The following is an 18228-nucleotide window of genomic DNA, read 5'->3' as shown; positions in this document are numbered from 1 at the left end:
ACAAAAGATTGATGATGAAATAGGAGATTAAAACAATTATAAACCAACTAGATCTAACACAAATCCACAGAACAGCTCACCCAATAATGGCAGAATATATAGTCTTCTCAAATGCACTTGGAACATTCTCCAAAATAGAGCATATATTGGGCCAAAAAACAAATCTCAATAATTTTTTTAAAACTGAAGTAAAACAAAGTATGTTCTCAAAGTACAGTTAAATGAATTTAAAAATCAATAACAAAGAAATCTGAAATTCAGAAGTATTTGGAAATTAAACAATATATTCCTTAAAACCCAGTGGGTCAAAGAAGAAATCAAAAGGGAAAAATTAGAAAATAATTTGAGATGAATGAAAAATAAAGACAACATACAAAAACTTACAGGATGCAGCTAAAGCAGTGCTTGAAGGAAATTTATAGCTCTAATTGCATATATTTAAAAAAGAAGCTCTCAAATCAATAACCTAAATTTCTACCTTAAGACACAGGAAAAAGAAAAGCAAACCAAACACAAAATGAGCAGGAGGAAGGAAATAATAAAAATTATAATGAGAATTAATGAAATGGAGGACAGAAAAGAAAATAAAGTAAAAAAAAAAAATCAATGAAATCAAAAGATGGCTTTTGAAAAGATCAACAAAATTGACAAAACTTAGCTCAACTGACCAAAAAAAAAGAGAAGTCAAATTTCTAGAATGAGAATTGAAAGGGACAGAACTACTGACCTTGCAAAAATAAAATGAATTGTAAAAAAAATATCATAAACAGACTGTATGCTGATAAATCAGATAATTTAAATTAAATGGGTAAGTTCACAGAATAACACAAACTACCAAAGCTACTGAAGAAGAAACAGACAATATGAATAGACCTATAACAAGTAAATAGATTGAATTCATCATCAAAAAACTATCCACAGAAAGAGGCCAAGAGGGCCTCACTGTTTAATTCTACCAAACATTTAAAGAAGAATACATACCAATTCTTCACAAACTCCTCTAACAAAAAAGAGAGAACACCTCCCAATTCATTGAGGCCAGTTTTATCCTGATGCCAAAAATCCATATAAAGAGATCACAAGAACAGAATATCACAGACCAAAATCCTTTAAAATTATGGATGCAAAAATCTTCATCAAATTACCAGCAAACTGAATCTAGTAATATACAAAAAGATTTATACAATGTGACCAAGTGGGATTTATCCCAGAAAAGCATGGATTGATTAACATCCAAAAGCAAATTAATGTAATATACCACATTAAAAGAATAAAAAACAAAACCCACATGAACATTTCAACAAATGCAGAAAAAGCTAACACTCTCTTCCTGATGAATACATTCAACAAACTAAAATAGAAGGGAACCTCCTCAGCCTGTTAAGGGCAATTACAAAAAACCCAAAGCTAACATCATTCTTAATGGTAAAAGACTAGATGCTTTCCCCCTAAGATCAGGAAAAGAAAAGGGTGAATGTTTCAGTACTTCAACTTTGTACTGGAGGTTCTAGCTAGGGAAGTTGGACAAGAAAATCAAATAAAAGGCATCCAAATTGGAAAGGAAGAAATAAAACTATTTCCATTTGCAGATGACATGATCTTGTATACAGAAAATTCTAAGAAATTCTTTAAACAATTAGAATGCATAAATTAATTCAGCAAGTTTCCAGGGTATATGATTAACATAAAAAATTAATTGTAGGGACTTCCCTGGTGGTCCAGAGGTTAAGACTCCATGCTTTCAATGCAGGGGGCACGGGTTTGATCCCTGGCTGGGGAACTAAGATCCTACATGCCGCACAGCACAGCCTAATAAAAATTTTAAAACTAATTTTAAAAAATCAATTGTATTTCTGTACACTAAAAATGAACAATCCAAAAATGAAATTAAGAAAGCAATTGTGTAACTGCATCAAGAATAAAATACTTAGAAATAAATTTAACAAAGATGTAAACTTATACCCATAAATTAGAAAACATTGTTGAAATAAATTAAAGATCTATTTTAAATAAATAGAAAGCTCTCCCATGCTCATGTTTTAAGGATTTCAGATTGTTAAGATGGTAAAACATTGGTGAAAATCACTAAAGATAATCTAAATAAATAGAAAGACATCATATTCATGGATCAAAAGACTTAATGCTGTTAGGATGGCAATAATCCCCAAATTGATTATACATATTTGATGCAATTCCTATTCAAATCCCAGCTGAACTGTTTGTAGAAATTGACAAGTCAATTCTCAAATTCACATGGAAATATCAGAAACCCAGAATAACCAAAACAATCCTGAAAAAGGTGAACAAAGTTGGAAGACTCACACTTACCAATCTCAAAACTCACTACAAAGCAAACAGTAATCAAGCTACTTGGTACTGACGTAAGGATAGACACATCGATCAATGGAATAGAATTGAGAGTACAAAAATAAACCCATACATCTATGGTCAACTGATTTTCAACAAGGATGCCAAGACTATTGAACACAAAAAGAACAGTCTTTTTAACAAATAGTGCTGGGACAACTGTATAGCCACATGCAAAATAATGAAGCTGGACCCTTACACCTCATGCCAAAAATTATTCCCAAATGGACCAAAGTACTAAACATAAGAGTGAAAGCAATGGAACTCTTAAAAGAAAATATAGGTGTAAAATCTTTAGGACTTCGCAATGGCTTTGGCAATGGATTCTTAGATATGATACCAAAAGCATAAGCAACAAAAGATAAATTGGACTTCATCAAAATTAAAAACTTTTGTGAGTAAAAGGACACTATCAACAAAGTGAAAAGACAATCTATAGAATGGGAGAAAATAACTGAAAACCATGTTTGATGAGGGACATATCTTACAACTCAATAATAAAAGACAAATAACCTAATAAGAAATAGGCAAAAAATCTAGATAGAGCCTTCTCCAAAGAGAATAAACAAATGGCCATCAAGGACATGAAAAAATGCTCAATATGATTAGCCACTAGGGAAATGCAAATCAAAATCACAATAGATGCCACTTCACATCCACCAGGATGGCTATCAGAAAGTCAGATAACAAGTTTTGGTGAGGATGTGGAGAAATTTGAACTCTTGTAACACTGCTGGTGGGAACATAAAATGGTGCAGCCACTTTGGAAAAGAGTTTGGAAGTTTCTCAAAAAGTTAAACACAGAGCTACCATTTAATCCAGCAATTCCACTCCTGGGTATACACCCAAAAGAAATAAAAACATATGCCCACACACAAATGTGTACACTAATGTTTATAGTAGCATTATTTATAATAGCCAAAATGTAAAAACAACCCAATGTTCAACTGAGAAATGAACAAAAAGGGGTATATCAATACAGTGGAATATTATGCAGCCATAAAAATTCAGTAGTGATTGATGTTACAACATGGATGAACCTTGACAATACTATGTTGAGTGAAAGAAGCCAGACACAAGAGGCCACATGTTGAATGATTCCATTTATATTAAATGTTCAGAAAAGGCAAATCCATACAGGTAGAAAGTACATTATGACTGCTTAAAATTAAGGTGGGATGGATAAGGAGATTTTTTTTAAGGTGATGAAAATTGACTGTGATGATGGCTGCACGAATCTGTGAATATACTAAAAAAAATAACTGAATTGTATACTTTAAATGGATGAATTATACAGTGTGTGAATTTTATCTCAATAATGTGTTACCCCAAAAAAATTTTCATTAAGAAAAAACTGTAACATCACAAATTAAACATAGCTCTTTGAAAGCCCCACTACAACAGGAGGTAAAGGAAAAAAATTTAAAGGTTCATATTCACAAAGAAAAGAATGGGAGATGAGACTATAGCAACAGCAGGGCAAGCCTAGACGCAAGACAATTTCCATCAAGGGATCCCAGAAAGATTTGGAGAATCAACCTCCACACAAATAAAATGGGAATAACTTCTATATTTCTCACCAGGTTGTTGTGAGGAGCAAAACAGGAATTATATGTGAAAGTGCTTTTCAAATAGTAAAGTGCTATAAAAGTACACTATAAAGGAGCCTTATCATTACCTTGCCAAGTCATGACCCCAACGAACTGATCAGCTAACTCCTGAGGGAAACTCCAATGCTCCGGAAGACAAAGTGTTCCATCAGATCTTTCAGAACACAATTTCTCCAGGTTAGCAACCAGGACGTTCAGGCAGATGTTGACCAAAGAGTAGGGAGATGCCTCCTCCTAGCAAACAAACCCCCAAACAAATTTGTTAGAACACATCTATAAAAATACAACATAGGAGTGGTCATGCCATACATCAAACTACTTAATGAGGATATCTTAAGATACATTTTCCTCACTCTAATGATTTATATGTAATGAAACTACCTTATTCCAACTATTAACTGAATGGAAGACTTTTATCTGTTGTAGCTTCTGTTGTATCTTTAAAACAAATTAAGTTCTCTCAACCCTTCACTTATCTCCTGTTCTGTGCCAGCCACTGAAAATACAGGGATGAGTAAGATATAGTTCTAATCCTTTTGGAGCTAACAGTTTAGTGTGGAATACATCCAATAAATCTGACAATTTCATACAACATAAGGGACTAACCAAGCAGAAATCACATAGCCATTCATTCAACAGAATTTATTGAATGATTACTACATGCCAGAGGACAAGAATGCCTGCCTATTCCCACCCTCATAAGTGCTCACACTGTAAAAGGTTGCTATACCCAGGAGGCTGTAGAAGAATTAGAAATGACATATGTAAGACATCTTCTCTAAGACACCGGCATTTGTTCATTCTACAAATATTTGAGGGACTTCCTGGTGGTCCAGTGGCTAGGACTCCATGCTCCCAATGCAGGGGCCCTGGGTTCGATCCCTGGTCAGGGAACTAGATCCCACATGCCTCAACTAAGAGTTCGCATGTTGCAACTACAGATCCCACATGCCGCAACTACGACCCAGTGCAGCCAAATAAACAAATAAATAAATAACTTTTAAAAATATATATTTGAAAGGTATGGCACTCAGACATGAAGAGAGAGTGATAAGCCAGAGATTGCATTTTTGTCAAAGGTTTCAACATGCAATACATTCACTGACCTCCACCTCACTTTTAACTGATTAAATTCCCTCCACTGTCCGAAGTATAAATTACTCCTTTACAAATATCCTCAACTCCTTGTTCCCTCTCCTCCATTACACTCTAAGACATTCTCCTGGAAGAACTTTACTATTCACCTTTTTCATGGCAACACTCAGCAGCTCATCATCTATGAAGAGGGGAAGAGGGGACTTCCCTGGTGGTCCAGTGTTAAAGAATCCACCTTACAATGCAGGAGACCTGGGTTCGATCCCTGGTCAGGGAACTAAGATCCCACATGCCACGGGGCAATTAAGCCCACGCGCCACAACTACTGAGCTCGCACACCTCAACTAGAGCCCACGTATCCCAAACTACAGAGCTCACATGCCCCAAACTACAGAGCCCATGCACCCTGGAGCCTGCGGGCCACAACTAGATAGAAGCCCGTGCACCACAATGAAAGATCCCACATGCCTCAATGAAGACCCTGAGTGCCGCAACTAAGACTCGACACAGCGAAAAATAAATAAATAAATATTTTTTTAAAAAAAGAAGAGGGGAAGAGTCACACAACATAGTATGTCATGGAAAATTCATAAACATTAACTTCAAATGAGCCCTCAGTAGCTGGAAATCCTTCAAGGTCTCTTTAGACAGGGCACTTTCTCACCATGGGGCAAGAATTATTTCATGCCTTCTACTTGTTCCTCAAACCCATTTCATGCTGGTAACAGAATCTGACTCACTTCAGTGAGAAAAATGAAGACATCTCACCATCAAATTTAGTTTGGAACTGCATGCATCTTTTCCTTGGTCTCCTCTTATATGGAAAACATGTACCTCCTTGCAAAGACCAACACTTCCACGTGTGCTGGCTGGATTTCATCCCTCCTGCCTTGGCCCCTCCTGTTATTTCTTCATTCATGCACATCTTCAAACTCTCCTTCTCAAATGGATCATTCTTTTTCTTTTTTGGCCAGGCCACACAGCTTGTGGGATCTTAGTTCCCTGAGCAGGGACTGAACCTGAGTCCAGGCAGTGAAAGCACAAAGTCCTAACCTCTGGACCACCAGGAAATTCCCATCAAATGGATCACCCTTTTTTTTTTTTTTTTAATAAATTTATTTATTTATTTATTTTTGGCTACATTGGGTCTTCATTGCTGTGGTGGGCTTTCTCTAGTTGCGGTGAGCGGGGGTTTCTCTTCATTGTGGTGTGCGGGCTTCTCATTGCGGTGGTTTCTCTTGTTGCGGAGCACGGGCTCTAGGCACACGGGCCTCAGTAGTTGTGGCACGCGGGCTTCAGCAGTTGTGGCACGTGGGTTCAGTAGTTGTGGCTCATGGGTTCTAGAGCACAGGCTCAGCAGTTGTGGCGCATGGGCTTAGTTTCTCTGCAGCATGTGGGATCTTCCCAGACCAGGGCTCGAACCCGTGTCCCCGGCATTGGCAGGCGGATTCTTAACCACTGTGCCACCAGGGAAGCCTCTGGATCACTCTTAACATACAATTTATGCTCTATTATTTGCCTTAAAAACAAAAGCCTTCTGTTGACCCCCACATCCTCTTCAACCACATTTCTTCAGTAAGCTTACTCTGCACGCTGTAATCACTATCCTGTTATTCATTTTTGTTTTTCTTTTAACTGCGGTATAACTTACATATAGCAAAAAAATTACTTTTTGGTGTACAGTTAGTTCAACGAGTTTTGACTGATGCATATAGTCGTGTACTACCACCATAATAAAGATATAGAACAGTTCCATGACCCAAAAAATTCTCTAGTGTCCCTTTGCAGACAATCCCTCCCACCAACCCCAAGCAACCACTTATCTTCGTTCTGTCCCCAGTGTTCTGCCTTCTCCAAAATGTCATATAAATAGAATCATTAAGTAATTGGGCCTTTTGAATCTGACATCTTTCATTTTGCATAATGCATTTAACACAGATTCATCTGTGTTGCTGCATGTTTTTGTAATTTGTTCCTTTTTATTGCTGAGAAGCATTCCACTGCAATGAATATACCACAATTTCTTTATTCACCAACTGAAGGGCATTTGGATTACTTGAAGTTTTTGACAATTTTGAATAAAGCTGCTATAACTATTCACAAAGTTTTGTGGGAACATAGTTTTCATTTTTCTTGGGTAGTTACCTAAAAATGGGATTCCTGGGTCCCTAGAATTCAACACTTCCTACGTGTTAACCATGTATTTAACTTTACATAAGAAAGTGCTAACCCGTTCTTACAATGTGGCTGTACTATTTTGCATTCCCAAAAGAACATATGAGAGTTTCAACTGCTCCAAATCCTCGCCATGTCAGAATTCATGTCAGAAAGGAGACAAGGAAGCAAAAAAATTCCCTGAAACAGTCTCAGCAGACTTTTACTTGGGTCTCATACCCAGAATTGGTTCATATGCCCATGTGAAAATGAAAATTATGCTTCGTGTGGGTAATTTCTGTAGATCTATCTTCCAGGTTACTATTTCTTTATTCTGTGGCATTTAGTTCTTCACTGTCTAATTGTATATTGTTCTTCTTTCATTTTTATTTCATCTTTTATTTCTTTAATAAATTTTATATACACTTATTTTATACTGTTTCAATAATACCATTTTTTTTTTTTTTTTTTTTAAATTTATTTATTTATTTATTTATGGCTGTGTTAGGTCTTCGTTTCTGTGCGAGGGCTTTCTCTAGTTGCGGCAAGTGGGGACCACTCTTCATCGCGGTGCGCGGGCCTCTCACTATCGCGGCCTCTCTTGTTGCGGAGCACAGGCTCCAGACGCGCAGGCTCAGTAATTGTGGCTCACGGGCTCAGTCGCTCCGCAGCATGTGGGATCCTCCCGGACCAGGGCTCGAACCCGTGTCCCCTGCATTGGCAGGCAGACTCTCAACCACTGCGCCACCAGGGAAGCCCAATAATACCATTTTCTGAAGTCTCTGGGAATCTAATTCTGTTAGTTATTGATTCTGTTGATTTTTTTTTTTAAGATTTTTTTTTTTAACGTGGACCATTTTTAAAGTCTTTATTAAATTTGTTACAGTATTGCTTCTGCTTTACGCTTTGGTTTTTTGGCTGTGAGGCATGTGGGATCTTAGCTCCCTGACCAGGGATTGAACCTGTACCCCCTGCATTGGAAGGCGAAGTCTTAACCACTGGACCGCCAGGGAAGTCCCTCTGTTGATTCTCAATCATAGAGGTTCATGTTTTATAACTTAAGATTGTGAGCTAATTTTTTTTTTTTTTTTTTTTTTTAGGCCACGCATCATGGCATGCAGGATCTTAGTTCCCCAACCAGGGATCGAACCCGTGCCCCCTGCATTGGGAGAGCAGAGTCTTAACCACTGGACTGCCAGGGAAGTCCATGAGCTAATCTCTAGTGAGAGTTTGTAGACTCCTGTGAAGCCTGGGTAGAAGATACGTCACATCAGAGAGATTATGCTAAATGCTGCTTACTTAGGGGCATCACCAGGGGCCATTTTGATAATTTCTCAGCTACACATTTCCTGAACCAAGCTAGAAATGTCAGTTAAAACCCTTAGTCTGTATGAGGACAGACCTGTGATAGCAAATTTTTAGGACATATTTTTCTCACTCAAAATCCAAGCCAAAACTGACAAGCTTCCCTGTTTCCCTTTCCCATAAGCAGATTTTTTTAGACCTACCATTTCACTGAAGTATGACCAGCCTTTGTTAACCCATGTTTACATATACATATATATATATATGTATATATTACAGTTCACAGTCTCCATTCAAACTTCCCGCCAGCTTTTGGCAAAGGTCTAGTCTCTAATCTTTGGTTATTTTAGGGCCTGCTTACAGTGGTGATTTCCAGCTTCTTTGAATTGGGTGGGGATGTTGGGGATTTTCCTTAGTTTGCATTGGAAAGTGTTTGTTACCTTTTATCCAGAATATTTCCTTTTAACACTTTATGACATTATTTGCCATATTATTGGACATGGCAGCCTCATTTTTAAAATGCAGTAAAGGGGACTTCCCTGGTGGCGCAGTGGTTAAGACTCCGTGCTCCCAATGCAGGGGGCCCGGGTTCAATCCCTGTCAGGGAACTAGATCCCACATGCATGCTGCAACTAAGAGTTCACATGCCACAACTAAGGAGCCCATGTGCTGCAACTAAAGACCCAGCACAACCAAACAAATATATTTTTTAAATACAGTAAAGATTAAATCCATATAAAAGATGTTTAGAACATATGTAAAATATTTAAATAATATAAAATATAAAAAAATATAAATATTTTTAGATATGGGGATATATGTATATGTATAGCTGATCCACTTTGTTATAAAGCAGAAACTAACACACCACTGTAAAGCAATTATACTCCAATAAAGATGTTAAAAATAAATAAATAATAAAAAATAAAAAGAACTTGAACACAGTAAAAAATATATATATATAAATATTTTTAAAACATTCTTGTATTCACCACATAGCTTAAATAGAATATACCAAAGTTTTGAAGTTCTTTATACACCCTTCCCTGATGCTACTTCTCATCCCTTCACCCAGAGGTAATCATTATCCTGAATACTGTTTAGCTCTGCATGTTTTTGAACTTTATATAAATAGAATTATACTACAGTATTCTGTTACTTGTTTTTGTTTTATAAATCAGTAGCATGTTTTAGAGATCGATTTCCCACCAAGACCACTAATGACTAATGACTCTGCCTCTATAATATCTAACTACTGATTACATGATTCTAAATATTATCTATAAATCCAATGAATTCTAGATTACTAGCTCCAGGTCAGATCTCTCTTTAAGCCACAGTGTTAGATAACCAGTTGTCTCCTTCACATAGCTACTTAACTGTGCCACAAATACTTCAAACTCACCATGTATGAAACTGAACTTCCCCGGTCTTTCCCTACTCAGTAAACAGCATCACATCTATTCAGCTGCTTAATCTTTACTGACATTTCCTTATCCTTAATCAACATCCCACACAAGACAGACATCCACTAAGTTAGCAAATCCTGTTGGTTCTACTTGTGCCAGACATCTTCCATTTGCTACCTACCTCACACCCAGACCCAGTCCTTAATCTTCTCTACCTCTACTCTGAGGTGACTTGTGTGGAATCACTACAGATAATTTCCCCAGCTCTTCCTCTTTTAAAGTACCCTGGGCTGGCTATGTCTCCCTCATCACTCCTCTAAAATCAGTCCTCTCTCCTTGCTACTGACTAAATGTTTGCATTCTTCTGAAGTTCTTTTTTTTTAATATTTATTTATTTATTTGGCTGCAACAGGTCTTACTTATGGCATGCGGGATCTTCATTGCCGCCTGCAAGATCTTCATTACAGCATGCGGGATCTTTAGTTCCGCATGTGAGATCTTCAGTTGAGGCCAGCGGGATCTTCACTTGCGGCATGCAGGCTTTTAGTTGCAGCATGCGGGATCTAGTTCCCTGACCAGGAATTGAACCCAGGCCTCCTGCATTGGGAGAGTGGAGTCTTAACCACTGCACCATCAGGAAAGTCCCCCCAAAATTCTTATGTTGAAATCTAACCTCTAATTTGATGATGTTTGGAGGGAGGAACCTCAGGAAGTCATTAGGTCACAAGGGTGAAGCCCTCACTGAATGGAATTAGTGCCCCTGTAAGAGAGACCCCAGAGAGTTCCCTTGTCCCTTCTGCCATGTGAGAACACAGCAAAAAGATGTATACGAACCAGGAATTGGGCTCTCACCAGACACAAAATCCCCCAGCACCTTGATCTTGGACTTCCTAGCTTCCAGAACAGTGAGAAATAAATTTATGTTGTTTATAAGTCACCCAGTCTACAGTATTTTAGTTATAGCGGCCCAAATGAACTAAGATATTCCTTCTGAGAGGTCCTTTGGGCCTAGGGGTGGCAATAGCTACTGTTACTGGACATTGAGGAGTATATTATTGTGGTTTTCCATACCTGTCCCTTATCTTTGGAAGTAGTCCTTTAATTAAACTCTCATTAAATTACCCCTATTCTGAGTGTGTCATCTATTTCCTGCTGTGAGTATGACTGTTAAACCTCCCAAATAAATTTCTAGTTCATCCCCTTCTTTCTAGCTCCACTACTAATTTCTAATCCAAGTCACTACCATATCTTTCCTAGAATACTAAAAAACTCCAAATTAGTTTCTCTACTTTCACTCTTAATCCTTTTCCAATCCACCTCTACCTAGAGTTTAGACTCATCATTTCTAAAATATAAACAGTACTATATAACTCTCCTAATGAACATGTTTTAATGGGTACAAGGTAAAAAAACAAAACAAACAAAAAGCTGCATTTTATATACAACCAACAATTAATTGGAAAATTAAATTTAAAAAATTTACAATAGCATTTTTGTTTTGTTTTGATTTGACTTTTGGCCACACCATGTGGCATGCGAGATCTTAGTTCCCCGAACACGGATCAAACCCGTGCCCCCTGTGCTTGGGAGCGCAGGGTCTTAACTGCTGGACTGCCAGGGAAGTCCCTACAATAGCACTTTAAAAACCTCAGGGGGGACTTCCCTGGCGATCCAGTGGTAAAGAATCTGCCTTCTAATGCAGGGGACCAGGGTTTGATCTCTGGTCAGGGAACTAGGATCCCACCTGCCGAGGGGCAACTAAGCCCGCATGCCACAACTACTGAGCTCGAGCGTCTCAACAAGAGAGCCCGCGTGCCCCAAACTACAGAGCCCACATGCCCTGGAGTCTTCGTGCCACAACTAGAGAGAGAAAACCTGCATGCCACAACTAGAAAGAAGCCCGTGCACCGCAATGAAAGATCCCGCATGACTCAATGAAGATCGTGTGTGCTGCAACTAAGACCCAATGCAGCCAAAAATAAATAAATAATAAATCTTTAAAAAAATAAATGAACAAAAATTTAAAAATTAAAACCCCAGGGAATTCCCTGGTGGTCCAGTGATTAGGAACATGTACTTCCACTGCTGGGAGCATGAATACAATCCCTGATCAGGGAACTAAGGACCCACATGCCACAAGGCATGGTCCCCCCTAAAAAAAAAATCTGTTTTAAAAACCTCACATATAGGCCTGACTCAGGAAGACAACAAAAATCTAAACACAATAGTGTCCATAAAGTTTAGCTTACAATAAAATATGGTAAGAATCAGGAGAGAAAATAAAATTAGTCAACAGAAACAGACCCAGGGAATTCCCTGGAGGTCCAGTGGTTAGGACTCCATGCTTTCACTTTCACTGCCTAGGGTGCGGGTTCAATCCCTGGTCAGGGAACTGAGATCCCACAAGCTGCGCAATGCCAGGAAGGGAGGGAAGGAGGAAGGAACCCCGAAATAACATAACTAGCAGACAAAAACTTTAAAACAGATATTATAATTCATGGATATAGAGGAGAATATGAATATAATGAGGGAATAAATATGCAATCTCAACAGAGAAGTGCAAGATCTGAAAAAGACCCAAATGGAACTTCCAGAGTTGAAAAATACATTATTTAATGTAAACAACACATTAGATGATATTATCAACAGATTAGATACTACAAAATTAAAGATAAGTGAAGTTGAAGGTAGTGCAATAGAAACTATCTAAACTGAAACAGAAAAAGTCTAGGGGAAAAAAAAGTGGAGAAGCACAGAACCCCAAGGGACAATCTTAAGCAGTTTAATACAAATGTATAATTGAAACTCTAGAAGAGAGGAGTTACTGGGGAAGAAAAAATATTTTAAGAAATAATGGTCAAGGAGGACAATGTCCTACACTTGGAATCTATGAAATTATTTTACAGTTTAATATTTATTGAATTACACAGTTAATTCACCAGGTACAAAGAACAATAAACTTAATAGCTTTCTTTTTTAAAAAGTCAAAAAATATTGACATTAGATACAAAATATAAACCCACTGATCCCAGAAGCAAAAATGGACCCAAAGTGAAATAAACAAAAGATACCACAACATAATAAATGTCTAGAAACCAACAACAAAGAGAAAAACCTTAAGACTTGGGGAGGGGGGGAACCAGAGGTAATGTGGACACAGTTTTTTAAAAAAAAGAAGTATGACCACTGAATTTTCATCAGAAGCAATACTAGCCAGAAGACAATGAAATAACATTTTTAGGGACTTCCCTGGTGGGCCAGCAGTTAAGACTCCAGGCTCCCAATGCAGGGGGTCCAGGTTTGATCCTTGGTCAGGGAACTAGATTCCACGTGCCGCAACTAAGAGTTCGAATGCCACAACTAAAGATCTCACACGCCACAACAAAGATCCTGCATACCACAACTAAGACCCAGTGTAGCCAAATAAATAAATAAATATCAAAAAAAAAGAAAAACTAAGCGCAATGAAAATATCTTTCAGAAATAAAGGTAAAATAAAGATATTTTCAGACTTTTTTTCTTATTTCCTAATTCTTTTAAGAAATAACTGATTGATCAAAGAAAAAGTAAAAACAATATATTGTGCAATTTCTAACATGGAGAAGTAAAATGTATTATTTCAAAAGTGCAAAGTACAGGAAAGAGGGGAGAAAATGAAAGAATACTGTTGTAAGGTGAAGCGATATATTTAAAAGTAGACTGTGGTAAGTCAAACGTGTATATTTTAAAACCTGGAGCTGTGACTCTCAAACTTAGGACCCCTTTATACTCTTAAAAATTGTATTACATCTATCAACATTTACTGCATTAAAACTAAGAAATCTTTAAAATATGTATTAATTCATTTAGAAATAATAAAAGTTAAAAAAAAATCAAATGTTGACACAAAGAACATTTTTTTTTTTTTTGGCCACACTGCGTGGCTTGCAGGATCTTAGTTCCCAGACCAGGGATTGAACCCTGGCCTCAGCAGTGAAAGAACCAAGTCCTAACCACTGGACGTCCAGGGAATTCCCAAGAAAGAACATTTTTTTAAAACAGCTATATTTTCAAAAAGAATTTTTAAAAGTTTAGTGACAACGGCAGCACTGTTTTACATTTTTGCAAATTTCATTAATGTGTGGCTTAATGAAAGAGAATGCAGTCTTAGAGACCCCAGAAGTCTTGAGTCCACATTTAAAAAACTGCTATCTGAGTGACCATTAAAGAGAGTGTGGGGGGGTGGGAAAGGAGAGGAACAGAACTAGTAAGTCAACAGAAGAGATAAAATGGAACTTTAAAAATACTCAACTGAGGGAATTCCCTGGCAGTCCAGTAGTTAGGACTCCGTGCTTTCATTTCTGAGGGTGCAAATTCAATCCCTGGTCGCAGAACTAAGGTCCCGCAAGCTGCGCAGCACGGCCAAAAAAAATATATGTATATACTCAATTGAAAAGAAGCCAGGCAAAGGAGAAACACAACAACAAACACATAGGACAAATAGAACACAAACAGCAACTTAAACACAACAATTTTGATAATTATATTTACTCTAATTTAAAAGGCACAAATTGTCAAACGGGATTAAAAAAGCAAGCCTGCTGTTTACAAGAGATGGGCTTTAAACAACACAGGGTTGTTTAACAAACACTAATCATAAGGACACTGGAGTAACTATGTTAATTTCAGGAAAAGAATATTATCAGAAATCAAGATGGACATTTCATAATGATAAAAGGATCACTTCATCAAGAAGACATAATTCCTAATGTATATGCACTTACTAACAACTTCAAAATTCATAAAGTAAAAACTGAAAGAATAAAAAGAAAAATCGACAATTATAGTTGGAAATTAACACTTGTCTTCAGCAACTGATAAAAACAAGTAGACGGAAAATGAATAAGAATATAGGTTAACACTAGGAAATCCCTGGCAGTCCAGTGGTTAGGACTCTGTGCTTCCACTGCAGGGGGCACAGGTTGGATCCCTGGTAGGGGAACTAAGATCCTGCATGACACACTGCGTGGCCAAAAAAAAAAAAAAAAGAATATAGATTAACATTCTCAATCAACTTGACCTGACATTCATAGAATACTATATCCAACTACAGAACACGTACTCCTTTTAAGTGCACATGAACATACACCAAGATAGATCATATCTGAGCCATAAAACAAATCTCAGTAAATATAAATGGACTGAAATCATAGAGCATGTTTTCTGACAACAATGTATTTGCATTAAACAAAAAGATATGTGGAATATCCCCAACTATTTGGGAATTAGGCAGTACACTTCTAAATATCCCATGGGTCAAAGAAGGACTCTTAACAGTAATTACAAAATATTTTTAACAATATATCAAACTTTATGAGCATTTCCCCCATGAAGTAGATATAGTTTAAAACCTTCCCTCAGGGGGGAGGGATAAATTGGGAGTTTAGGATTGACATAACACACTACTATATTTAAAATAGATAACCAACAAGGACCTACTGTATAGCACAGGAAACTCTGCTCAATATATTCTGTAATAACCTAAAGGGGAAAAGAATTTGAAAAAGAATAGATACATGTATATGTATAATTGAATCACTTTGCTGTACACCTGAAACTAACACAACATTGTAAATCAACTATAGTCCAATATAAAATAAAAATTAAAAAAAAAAATCCCCCAAAGAAATTAAAGTCTCAACGGCTTCACTGGTGAATTCTGTTAAACATCTAAGGAATAAATAATACCAATATCCCACAAACTCAAAAAACTGAATAGGGAACACTTCCCAACTCATATTTTAAGGCCAACATTATCTAGATACTAAACAGATACATTTTTTTTTTTTTTGCCCATGCCGCGTGGCTTGTGGGATCTTAGTTCCTCGACCAGGGATCAAACCCGGGCCCACAGCAGTGAAAGCACAGAGTCCTAACCACTGGACCACCAGGGAATTCCCAGATAAAATATTTCTAAAGAGCAATTTCCCTCATAAACATGGACATAAATAATATTTCAAAAATATTAGCAACAGAATTCTTCAATATATAAAAATAATACATCATGACCAGGTGGTGTTTATTCCTAGAATGTAAAGTTAAATTCACAATCAATAAAATTCACCATATTAACACAATAAAGAACAAAAACATCTTATTAAATGCTGAAAAAGCATTTAACAAAATTCAACACACATTCATGATTTAAAAAAACAAAAACAAAAAAACTCAGCAAACTAGGAATAGAAGAAAAATTCCTTAATTTGACAAAGGGCATCTAACGGAAAAACCTGTAGCCAGTATCATACTAGGAGGTGAAAGATCTAGAACAATACAAAGATGTCTATTCTCACCACTTCTACATTCTACAAAAGGTCCTAGAAAATGCATTTTAAAAAAAAGAAAAGAAAAAGAACAGACTGGAAGGGAATAAGTAAAGCTGTCTTTATTTGCAGATGACAGATTGTAAAGAAAATCTTAAGAAATCTTTAAAAAACTGGAGAAAATAGGTGGCTTTAGCAAAGTTGTAGGATACAAGATCAATATACCCCCCCCCCAAATTATAAACTTTTAAAAAATATTTACAGTACTATCAAAAACAGGGATAAATTTAACAAAATATGTAAAGGACCTTTCCACCAAAAACTACAAAACACTGCTAAATAAAATTAAAAACAGCATAGAGAAATATATCTAAAGGAAAAGTATTCATGCACTGTACAACTTTTAAAATTAATTAAGAATAAAATCTTAACCAAAAAAACGAGTGTACATAGTACAGTATGGAACCAGACAGAAAATGGATTAGTCTGATCACTTTTCTAAAGAAAACCTTGTTTTTCAACTCCAGTCAGCGCCAACAAAAAATGTGCTTGACACACTGTGCTAGTACATACATTAAAAACGCAGCTTTTCCATTAGCTACAAATTTACAAATTACTTAGGCAGCTTTTAAAAGTGAGTCCAAAAGGGTCTACAGGAATACAGGCTAGATCTTTGAAGGGCACAAAAGCCAACACGGCGTCAGCGTGTAAAGTACAACCTCAATCAGGATATTTCCTTACCCCCCCATACTAATTGTGGGTTGAGCGTTCATTAGATTTTGAGTTTTAAGAGCGGTAGCCCTTGGGATGTTGTAGAACATGGAGTCTGACATCAGAACAACTGATGTCAGGTTCCAGATCATGAGCAAGTCAAGGAAGGGTTCTCAATTTCCCTATACACCAGTAAAATGCCTACCAAAAAATCCGAGATTACTCTAGAAATGCAATACCTGACACACAGTAGGCGCCAAATACAAACTCTTTTGGTTTGCATTTTGCTCAATTTAGTCTAACAGGCGTTCCGAGGGAAAAGAGGGGGAAACAAACACGTGGAATTTAAGGAATTTCAGTCTTCGGGGTTCCAGTTCCCCCGCCGGGCTCAGAAGGTCTTCCTGTTAACGACCCCGGGACCGACAGGTCACAGCCTCTGGGAAGCAACAGGTCCCCAACACACGTGGGGGAACGGTCGAAGTTTGAGGCATTTGGGTGCATCATGACAAAAAGCGCCACCGTCTACTACGGGCCAAGCCTAAAGCCATGCCCAGCACTTACGTCTAAATTTACACCACCCTGCAAAACAGCTGCCGCCCTCGCAGGCACAGGTGAGCATCAGAGACCTGAGCAGGGGACTCGCCCAGGGTCACGCGGGAGGCGGGACTCATCCCGCCGCTCCTCCTCTCAGCCGCGCAGGGTCTGCTCGCTCGGCTCAAAGGCTGGGACGCCCTGGGGGGAAAACTCCTCTCCGACATGCACTTCCCATAAAAGACAGAAGCCTGGCAGCGGCTCAGCCTCTTCAGACTTTACCCCCGCGTCGGTCAAACGAGCCAACAAGTGCCTCAGCACAGTCCCCGACGACTCGCCGCGCTCGCCTGGGGCCTGGCGTCCCGCCTAGGCTCGCGTTCCCCCCTCCCCCTCCCCGGTGCTCACCTGCACCACGCCGCAGCCCAGGACGTCCTTCTGAGCATTCGGAGGGACGATGGTCCGGGGCGAGAGGCCTGGGTGCAAGAAGTGAACCATGGCGACCCCCGCCGGCTACGCGTCGAGAGGAGAGCGGCCGTCGAGCGGGGCCCGGATCCCGCGAGAGGTGGTCTCGACCGGTACCGGAAAGCAGCTGAACAGCGCCCCTCAGCTGCCCCTGCGGAAGGTTTGGGCTTTTGAAACGCTCGGCGTGGCGACGCGCACTCGCCCGCCGCAGACCCCGCCCCCAGGACGGCCTTCCCCACCCACACCGGGGCCGACCACCATTCCATGCCTTGAGGGCCCAAC

The 18228-nt window shown here is 38.4% G+C and overlaps 1 protein-coding gene across 1 annotated transcript in view; it reads right to left on the bottom strand.

Moving 5' to 3' along the window:
• The window catches only part of ZYG11A (zyg-11 family member A, cell cycle regulator), a 61576-nt gene extending 43597 nt beyond the window's left edge, over positions 1-17979 (bottom strand). The window contains exons 1-2 of the mRNA XM_036824458.1: positions 17890-17979; positions 4046-4211 (exon numbers count right to left, since the gene is read on the bottom strand). Coding sequence (XP_036680353.1) covers positions 4046-4211; positions 17890-17979 — 256 coding nt within the window. The remainder of the gene's footprint in view (positions 1-4045; positions 4212-17889) is intronic.
• Between the last annotated feature and the right edge of the window lie 249 nt (positions 17980-18228).

This window comes from Balaenoptera musculus, chromosome 1 (assembly GCF_009873245.2).
Source record: "Balaenoptera musculus isolate JJ_BM4_2016_0621 chromosome 1, mBalMus1.pri.v3, whole genome shotgun sequence".
Classification (NCBI taxonomy): Eukaryota; Metazoa; Chordata; class Mammalia; order Artiodactyla; family Balaenopteridae; genus Balaenoptera; species Balaenoptera musculus.
This window is presented reverse-complemented; position numbering and strand designations above follow the sequence as displayed.